This window comes from Ascidia mentula, chromosome 9, assembly GCF_947561715.1.
Source record: "Ascidia mentula chromosome 9, kaAscMent1.1, whole genome shotgun sequence".
In the NCBI taxonomy this organism is placed as follows: domain Eukaryota; kingdom Metazoa; phylum Chordata; class Ascidiacea; order Phlebobranchia; family Ascidiidae; genus Ascidia; species Ascidia mentula.
The window spans coordinates 15,334,402-15,344,393 of NC_138574.1; the positions used below are offsets into that span (position 1 = coordinate 15,334,402).

Here is a 9,992-nt window from a genome sequence, read left to right on the forward strand (position 1 = left end):
TTAGTAAGTTTTGAGAAAACGCTGGTAATCTTCCATTAAATATTAGCTGAACATTTTGTGTTTATAGATTTGATGATAGTAATTTCATGCGTTGGGTACATTGCTTTGAGCGCGGTTGGTCTTTTGGGAAGAAATTTGTACCATAATGGGTTTTGTGACAGAAACTTCGGCAAGATTACCACAATATGGACCATTTCTAACAGAAAAGATATCAACGATTGTTGAAAAATATCAACTGACCAGAAAAAATACAAATAAAATGTAGACTGGGGGAATTCCCAACTGGGACTACATCTTGACAGTAAAATTTCAAAATCGTCTTTTAAAAAGTACAACTTAAAACTGTTAATTTAATGATAAATGTAATCATAGATGCGCTACAACACAACCGAAAGTTTAAACAATCGAAATTTTCAATATTAACTGTGACCGTGTCTTGCCACTACTCTACGGTAACCATGGGAACTAATTACACAAGCCACTTGAAAGTTAATTGTAGCGTTTCTTCTTTTATTGTCAACTAAATAACAACGACTTGAAGTTTTACAAAGTGGAAATCTTTCATCGAAAGTGGAAAGGGCCTTTATATTACATGTGTGGGCCAGCAAGAAAAGGGTCCACTTATACTATCTACAAGTTGTTAGGCAATCACAACATACTGTAGGTGTTCAGTACCAGTGGCGCTACGCAAAGCGTTTGATGCAGGATACCGATGCCACAGTGCTACACACCTGATATTGTTTAGATAAAAAAGACAACTATATTTTGAATACAGTTCAACTATATTTGTAAATTATTCAACTGCAGGCAGTTAGCAGCTTGCCTACTGGCACAGGAACACACACCACAGTTGATTGGCGTGGTGCAGCAACAAGATCACATCATGTTAATATATTTTATGATTGTTTTATTACAGGCCAGTAAGTTGTGTTTAGCATGTCTGATATTAATTACCTAACTGCAAATGAGGAATTAAACAATTCCCTGACGGAGCTGGAAAGACTTCATCTCGTAAACAAAATGGCTAACCAGATTTTGGAAAGAAAAGCAAACGGAATATTTAACCAAGGCATGATTTATTTTTACATTTTTGTCAGTAATAAGTCTAAATCAAAATTCCCTACAGTTAATTGTACCTTGCCGCACTTCTTTAAAGTAAGCATATGTGTATGTCAAAGTTTGTTCACGATCAGTTAGAAACCAAGAGTTGATTTGTTTTTAGGAACACAGATTTTGGATGAACCACCAATCAGTTCAACAGAAACCAAAGATTACCCTCCCGATAGGTGGGGGGCAAGTCAATACCTTCAAACGAAAAAGTTTAAATATGTGAATGATTTCTTGCACCGAACAGAAGTCCTTTTAAACAGAACCCCACAAACAAAGCAGATAGCGGCAGCAGAATCATATGAAACTGTCTATTCAACAACAGAACTACTTACAAACACACAAGGCATTCTTACAAGTAATGAAGAAAGTGATCCAAACACAGAAAAATGCACTATACCAATAAATAAAAGCACAGAAAATTTGAACAAGGAATTTCTGCAAAAGAATTCTTCTCAAAAAAATGTTTTTCCTGTAACTAATAGGGATGCATCGTTGGAACCCTTTATTTCTAAAAAAATGGAGGAAAACTTCATTAACTCTGTCAGTGCTGTATCAGAAAGTGATCTGATAGAAGTTTCATCAATTGAAAGCAGCGGTACCTTGAATGCCTGTAGTTCTATTGATTTCCCCAGCACATTACCACTGGAAGTCAGGGAAAATGAGCAAGTTTCTGTTGATAAAAGTGCTACAGCAATCGACAGTGAGACTTATTTGCTACAAGATTTCCAGATTTTCAATGAACACAATGTTGACACTTTAAAAGAATCCAACAATAAAAGTGTGATATTTTCAAATTACAAAGAATCCATTGGGATGTTTACACACCGACCCCCAGATAAAACCACAAAGCAGTTGGATGTTTATTCAAATTCTGCCACACAGGAAGACTATTTGAAAGCAGTCCCAGTTTCATGTTGGTCTGAAAAGGACGAAACTTCCACAAAGGACTTAGTTGGGGAATATCATGAATGTGAAAAGTGTAAGTTGCATCCACATTCAACATACCTCACCTCTGCTGATATTTTTCCACCTTCTGACTTTACATCAGGTTCAAAAGATAATTACACAAATAAAAGAAGTGAAAATGTACAGGATAATTTGGTGGATATCAAAAAAAACGTTTGCACTCCACCACAAACCCCTGAAACATCACCAACCAAAGGTATGCTACTAAGCCTTCTCATGCAAAGCAATACATCTGGTGAAGGCAGTGAAGAACCAACAATTAATCTTGTGGGAGTAAACTCAACAGTGGAAGGCAATGAAACAATTGACAAAAAGAAGGAACAGGTAGAGATCCCAAAACTTGATTTAAAGAAAATAAATCATAAAATTCTACCACAATCTAAATCACCCAAAAAAGTTGTGGTTAGACCTCATAGTGCTGAAAATTCACAACCAAATAAAAGATCAACACCAAACAAAGATGTAATAAACAGTGAAGCCAGTACCAAAGTGGTCAAAAAAAGATCACCACATAAAGCAGGAGAAAGGCCAAGAAGTGCAGGACAAAATGTACAAGGGTCAGTGAGTACGAAAAGAATTTGGGAAAAATCAAGTATTGCTTGGGGATCTTACGGAAGCAGGGAACTAAACACGTGGTCTTCTATGGATATAAATTCTGGAAAAAATGAAAACTGCATAGAGGAAAAATCGGTTTTACTTCCACAAAGATCGATAAAACCACTACCAGAAAATGTTGTACGATCGCCGAGGGTCTGGATGGAACGCAATTTCCCAATATTTTCCACTTGTTGTAAATTGACAGAATTTCCAGATGAAATCATTCTATCAATCTTCTCATTTCTTCAACTTTCAGAGTTGCCAACTGTAGCTAAGGTTTGCAAAAGATTTAACAGTTTGGCAAATGATTTTACTCTGTGGAAAGACATAATAGCAGATGATATAAAAGTAACTGACACATGGCTAACTGAAATGGGTGCACGGAGGCCAAGGTCTCTTAAAATTAGCAATAGTTGTGGCAAATCAGTGAGTAATCAAGGACTACGTAATTTTTTTAAAAGTTGCAAATCTCATTTGCAGTCCCTTCACATAACTAAATGCACCGGGTTACAACTTGCAGGTGATTCTGTCCTTCTACATGCTGCATGTCACTGCAGGTTCCTGACTGATGTTCAAGTTCCGTGGACCTCCACTACAGACAATGGGCTTTCAGCTGTTTGTACAGCAATGCACACAATTACAGGTGTCAATGTCAATGGTGATCCAGCTATAACCGATGAGTCCTTTGCATTACTCTGTAAACACCACGGCAAAACATTAAAGACTTTAGAACTGTCCGGTTGTTTTGGTGTTTCAAACACTGTACTGTCCAACCTGATAACAAAAACGAACAACTTACAACGGTTAAACATTGGCATGTGCAGCAAAGTTACAACTGAATGGTTTTTAGCCCATTGCACCAAACTGAAACAAGTAAATCATCTTGACCTCCATGGAATCAAATCTATCAATAATGACTGTTTGTTGACAATTGCAACATCATGCAAGCTTTTGACAACACTTATTGTTGCTAATTGTTCGTTAGTAACAGATGTGGGACTTTCCCACATTGCAAAATACACTGCAAATATCGCACATTTAAATGTTGCTGGATGTTCAAAAGTGACAGATAACGGTGTTGCTGAATTTGTAATTGCATCAAAATCCTTACAACATTTGGATGTTAGCAGCACTGGCATAACAAAACTAACTGTTGACATAGTGTCAAACTGTGCTTTTAAATCAATTGTTTCTCTCAAACTTAGTTTTTGTAAAAACGTTCCCCAATCATGTTTACTTACTTTGCTTGAAACCTGTCTGTCATTGCGTACATTGCATATTTATGGTTGTAAAAGAATTAATCTTCAACTTTTGATGAAAACCAACAAAAAGGTTATTATTGAAAAATAATCAAGTTATTTAACATTTGATTTTGTACACATAGTGCCTTGCATAAAGCTTTCACATAAGGTTTATGAACTAAAGTGATGAATGTTTTCAATCAAAATCCTGTAGTAAAAAAAGCATAAACGAAGCACGGTTTGCTCACAGTAGAACATTTTTAGGAACTGTTCATAATTTCCAATGTGCAACCCCCTTGATATATAAAATTTATATTTACCTGTTTCATTTTGTAGCAGGCGTTTCGGTTCAGCGACAAACAGTGTTTCCGCGTGAAATCAGAAGCGGCAATTCGTTGCAATTTTTTTTAGTTTAAATCCGGAAAACAATTGGCCCTAACAAAAATTTGGGCTGGCAACGTCACTGTGTATTAAGCAAACGGGGCAACTCGCCGTGAACCCTTAAAAGTATTTAGTTTTTTCATTCGATGATACAACGTTGATGGCGTGCCATTATCCAAAATACGTTAAATTTATTTTCACGTATGAATGCTGGCACCGATAGTTGTTTATCAACGCTTAAATAAATTACTCAGGTAGTTAAGATAAAAAACAGGTGCACGGCAAAGTCAATGAACTTGTGATGCTTTGCGCGATATAACTTACGAAGTAAGCCAACTTAGCCGGAGACTTTCATAACCCAGTTACGTAATTATCCTCAACAAAATGTTTTACCGACGCAGCTGCAACGAATTTATAATTGCCAACTTAAAACAGTACAACGTCATCACCACAAAGGCGACCACTGCGTAGTGCAATGTCCAATGCATGAGTGCGTCAAATCATGTTTTCCTATGCGGACTGTTAAGTGTCATGTCCATTTCATAGCGTAAATTGTATCCTTTGCTTGACCTTTTCCAGAGATAAACCAGGGCCTGTTGTACAGGAAATGCAGGTTTTAAATTAGAATGATTAATTGTTTCAATCTGTTGATAAGCGTTTTAGATAGTTGGAACTATAAATTTGATGCACAATACCATAGCACTGTTGTATTATGAATCATCCAACGCTGTGGACGCCTCGTGCGCTTTTGCCCACCGCAATCTTTCCACGCGTGAACTGGTTGTGGGGTTTTCCAGGATCTTGACAAGCTCAGGCCTGGGACACTCCTCTGTTTGTTTAAGAATTTGAATATTATTTTTGAGCTCAGAAGTATGGAACGAATTAGAACCGTTCGCACACGGAGTTGATACATTTGTGCTTGTCACCGTTACCTATGTTGGGAGTTTATAAGCGAACTTCCTGCACATTCCGCACAATGTAATGCTTGAATAATTACTCGTCACTCGCATATTTTCGCACGGGAGTAACGCTTCGATGAACAGGACTTGCGCAGTTTTGAAACAAAGCTGGTTTTCACGCAAATAAGTAGTGAAGACTAAATATTTACAACGAAAGATTCCTTCGTGTTGTTAGAAAAAGGAATTTATATTGAGGTCAAGAGCTGTGGCATAAATTGCGTCGTTTCTAATGTTATAAATATCAGTTGGAAATGAAGGTTTTAAAGTTTCCTAAAATAATCTTCTGACGTGTTCTTGAACAAAGGTACAGCGGGGCTAACACAGAACCAGTTGTGAGTGAATTTAGGCATTTAAAGATGCTTTTCGAAACCACCGAGTAAGATTATCCTAATTTTATAAATATCCATAGCTTATTAAAACTACAAGGTAGGCGATCATTTTATCAAACGCGCTAAGCCATGTTGGATGAAATACATTACCGTCACGCTTCGGTAAACAGGATTGAAACGATTTAGAAACTTGAGGTTTTGAGTAAAGAGGTGAAAGTTTTACTTGATATATTGAAACATTTACACAGTGTAAATTCCACCAACTTTTCGCCGCAAGAAGTCGTGTGTTAGTCGCAAAAGAGGTGGTTAACAAAACACGATGTGGATAAGTAAGTTTGTATTTTAACAACAAGATGACGTCACTTATCTTAGGCTTTGGGTTTGTCTGAGTTTGGATCCGGGTGAGACGTTAGGTTGGTGGAGAACCTTCAGCAGTTCAGGTTCAAACGTAATGGTTGGAAGTTCACATAATTTAAACCAATGAGAGTATTACGTCACCCTGTGTGCGTTGGGTTGAAAGCAGTAAAAGTCAAGATATTAAGACTAGGGGAGATTATACTGAGCATCATTGTGTCAACGAATTCATCCCATACTGGAGATAGCCGAGGACGTGAATCAATATTAGCATGAAATAATTTTGGGTAATGCAAACATTGAAGCAATTCTTCCAATTCAACACATTTTAAATTCTATGTTCCAAAATAGGACGCAGAGAAAATGTTTAAATATACAAAAACGACGACTACAGTTGCGTGTTTTCTGACGTTCACGGTAATTTTAACGTTTAATTACACGATGACCAACAAAATGGAGAAATACGAAAACTTGTTGAGAAACAAAAAAATAATCGCGCAACAAACAAACCGTGTTGCTATGGTAACAGAAATAGGTAATTTATGTCCACCAGTTTCCCCGCTTTTGATTGGTCGACAGGCTCTGCATACAGAAGGTGAGTTGATTTATAAGAAAAGAATTCGCTGAATTTTGTTCCGGTTTCAACCTGGACAAGGAAAATGTAATCCAACTTCAAAGCTAAGTTTATGTTCCGGTTCAGTGCAAAAGAATGAAGCAGGGAAGGTGGTTTGGCCGCTCGATTACCAACAAATATCAGCCATTTATCCCGACCTTGAACTTGGAGGCTTTTATCCGGGACCACGTGGTTGTCAGCCGAGGTCAACAATTGCGGTCATCATCCCCCAGAGGGAAAGGGAGACGCACTTAAGGTGGGCATTGTAAACACTTACTTGATACCGAATAACTTTCCCAGTCACACTTACTGATAACCAACTGGTTGATAACCGATATGCGTACATAAGGCCCTCAAGCGAGTGTTTGGCGCGTCAACCCGTTTGGTAGCTGGATATTCAACCTTCCCAGCATGTAGATAGAAACTGACCATCAGTTATCTTTGCGACATCAAATGGAAGGTTTATTTCAATGAAGCCTCGGTTTGATGTCACTGATTTATAGATTTTAAACTGATGATCTTTATGGGAAGTATGTAAAATCGATTTTGTCTAATTAATAAATAAGTTGGAATTAATCCGAGACTTGCTGCTTTGAAAACCGAAAATGGGTTGTAACCACCAGGTATCATAATGAATTATGAATCTGACGCTCTTCTGGTGAAAAACAACAAATATACACCTTTTGTTTAAAAAAGATTGTATTAAACAAAAGGTGTATATTTGTTGTTTTTCACCAGAAGAACGTCAGATTCATAATTCACTTGCTGCCTCATTGGAATGCGCAACAATAGTAGTAACCAGTTTATGAATGTACTGAAAGCATTGATTGCCACGAAATACATTTAATATATTGCTTGTAAACAATGGGAGAAATAAAATGTCCTCAGATTCTTTCTTCAATACACGCACGGGCTCCTGCAACGTCAACAACTTCGTTACGTCATACTGGTGGCGCAACAGGATGACAGAGAGGTTTTCAACAAAGGCCAGTTGATGAACACAGCCTTCGAATACGCCACAACTAACTTTCCCGGAATAAAGTTTGATTGTTTCTTCTTTCATGATGTTGACGTAATTTCTGAAGACGACCGGACGGTTTACGAGTGCAAAGGTGTGATTTTGACGTGGTATTGTGATGTCATAAGTCGTGATGTACACGAAGAATGTTTCCAGATGGAATTTACGTGAATCACATAGCAGCACTTCTCAACAAATACAACTACACAATATGTTGCGGTCTTACCGTGGGCGCGGTGCTTGGAATGACCGAAAACCAGTTTAAAACTCTCAACGGATATTCAAACTCTTATTATGTAAGTTTTTAACAAACTTTACAAGCACCTGTGACGCCATTGTGACGAATGTTGATAAAAAACTATTTAGATCCCATTCTTAGAAATAAAAGCACAAAGCTTTTACTTTGGTTATATGAAACAAACATAACTTGCCTCAGATTGTGTGGAAACCTATTAACTATTGTTTCAGGGCTGGGGAGGGGAGGATGATGATATGTTTTACAGAATTGGACACGTGGGGAAATTCCTGGTCTACAGACCCTTAACCAACAACAGCAGGTAGGATATGTTTTCTGTTGTCGATGTTACTTCTATTTTACAATTCTCGGACACAACAACGCCATCAATTTTTACCACAATAAAACCTAGGACAAAACTTGCAAACAGGCCCTTTAAAAATTCTTCACAGTGGCATTTTGAGAAAACGCCTGCAATAGTTTAAGTGTCCCCATCGTAAGTAGTTGACAATTCTTGCTAAGATGACGAAACGCAGGGAATTATGTTTCTTGGACAAACGAACTACGAGAAGGAAAATAAATATTTGACCAAATGACTATTGTGTTTGACGAAACAGAGGAAGTCTCACAAAGCAGGGTGTGACCACAAAGTTAATCAAACACTTCCATTGTTGACCCGAAAATAAGTGACGAGATTTTGTGACGTTTCAGTTAAAAGTTTTCGTGAAACGATCCACTGTCCGGTTAAGGTTTCTGGAAAGTGTTTAATTATTTACTTGATGTTAAAAACTTTCCTCAGGTTTTTTATGATTGGTCACGACCCGGATTCGAAAAACCCGAAGAACGGACGAAGACACAAAGTTTTGTACAACTGGAAACCGAGGTACGACCAAGATGGTTTGAACTCACTCCAATCGAACATAACAGGGGTGGTGAAATATCAAACACACACAACGATATTCATCAAACCTTCACCTGCTAATACACAACTATTTCAAGTTGAAACTTTCAGTCCCCAAGAGAACAAAGAAAAAGAGAAAAAGTGAATGAGTGGACCTGGCTGTATTCGCACTAGCGCACGTTTTTTAATATTTGCGAAACGAGAATTCGAGTATGTATTCGCTCATGCATATATTCCCAAACAGAGAGCTGAATCGTCTGATGTGTATCATGCGTTACATTAATAGTCTTGCCACTGTTAACACATAATCAACTTTGGTACAATTTCCGGCATTAACAACGTTTTTTTTTTCAGTTTGTTGTTTATTTAAGTTTAGATGGGTTTCGGTTTGTCCAACGGATTCATATTTCAAAACTGTGTAATATAATTAAAACTATATTGTTGTTTTGCACACAAAAATCCTTGGCAAGTCATTTATGTTTTCAGAAAAAGGCCATGACAGCTGTATTTGTCAAACAGACAATAAAATTGTGAAGCTTATTTACCATTTTTGTAAGCCGATTTCCTTTTTCTAACTTATTACAATAACTTTGGTGCTAAATATTTTATTGACATTGTGTTGTTCGTATTTTTTTCCCGTTTTTTAAATGCTATCAGTATATTCCAAAATAAATGTTGGTTGAATATTGTTCTTATCTGCTCCATATCAGAAGGTGGGCAAACATCTCCATTCCAACAGAACGGAGTCACATTACATAAGTAGTATGACTTGCCTTTGAGCTAGGTTACACCATAGAATACTAAAACATGGAATGGAAACTCTTTTCGTCACGCATGAGTAACACTTTACGCAAAATGAAAAATGCATTGGGTTAAATGCGATTTTGGCGTTTTTCGGCGGCCAAAAACTCCAAGTTAATGTAACCACAAGAATTTATTTAAATGTAATTCAAGTAGTTTCATCCTTAATCTTTTAAAATATGTGGATGATTTTAATTATGACGCGCTCTAATACACTTTTTAACCGTGTGTTACAAGTCACCTTACTGACTAAAAAAATGTTAATACGTCATCGCGTCAACCTCAAAGATGACGTAAGACATGTAATTACGTCATTCAAGTAATGACGTAATGTTTTATATTTGCATATCTGCCTAAAAAGCAATCATTGGATTCAGAAACCTAATATTTGAACAAAACAGTCTGACCCAGAGGTCACATTTTTGCAGTCATTATTGGGTATGTATCAAAATGTTTCATAGCTCCTCTTTTTTTAAAGACATATGTT

At 37.1% G+C, this 9,992-nt stretch overlaps 2 protein-coding genes across 3 annotated transcripts; both read left to right on the forward strand.

The window, feature by feature from the left end:
* Positions 1-694: 694 nt before the first annotated feature.
* Positions 695-4,231, forward strand: LOC145913370 (uncharacterized). 2 transcript variants are annotated; one of them, XM_083000999.1, is made up of 3 exons: positions 695-1,069; positions 1,223-2,949; positions 3,194-3,372. In XM_083000999.1, exons 1-3 carry the CDS (start codon positions 937-939, stop codon positions 3,236-3,238), a joined length of 1,905 nt encoding a protein of 634 aa, XP_082857125.1. In that variant the 5' UTR covers positions 695-936; the 3' UTR covers positions 3,239-3,372. The 2 variants fall into 2 exon arrangements, with proteins under 2 accessions (XP_082857125.1, XP_082857123.1); XM_083000997.1 differs by having other exon boundaries at positions 1,223-4,231.
* A 1,132-nt stretch (positions 4,232-5,363) lies between these two features.
* Positions 5,364-9,395, forward strand: LOC145913579 (beta-1,4-N-acetylgalactosaminyltransferase bre-4-like). The gene is made up of 6 exons (XM_083001296.1): positions 5,364-6,532; positions 6,638-6,806; positions 7,439-7,662; positions 7,725-7,864; positions 8,037-8,125; positions 8,603-9,395. The coding sequence occupies exons 1-6, from the start codon at positions 6,301-6,303 to the stop codon at positions 8,847-8,849; spliced, it is 1,101 nt and encodes a 366-aa protein (XP_082857422.1). The 5' UTR covers positions 5,364-6,300; the 3' UTR covers positions 8,850-9,395.
* Positions 9,396-9,992: the final 597 nt, after the last annotated feature.

Excerpts from the sequence above, each read along its gene's own strand:
- LOC145913370 (XM_083000997.1), top strand. The coding sequence starts at position 937 with ATGTCTGATATTAATTACCTAACTGCAAATGAGGAATTAAACAATTCC. Across the intron at positions 1,070-1,222 it reads AAACGGAATATTTAACCAAG|GAACACAGATTTTGGATGAA; the intron begins GCATGATTTATT and ends ATTTGTTTTTAG.
- LOC145913579 (XM_083001296.1), top strand. The coding sequence starts at position 6,301 with ATGTTTAAATATACAAAAACGACGACTACAGTTGCGTGTTTTCTGACG. Across the intron at positions 6,807-7,438 it reads GAAAGGGAGACGCACTTAAG|ATTCTTTCTTCAATACACGC; the intron begins GTGGGCATTGTA and ends AAATGTCCTCAG. Across the intron at positions 7,865-8,036 it reads GATATTCAAACTCTTATTAT|GGCTGGGGAGGGGAGGATGA; the intron begins GTAAGTTTTTAA and ends CTATTGTTTCAG.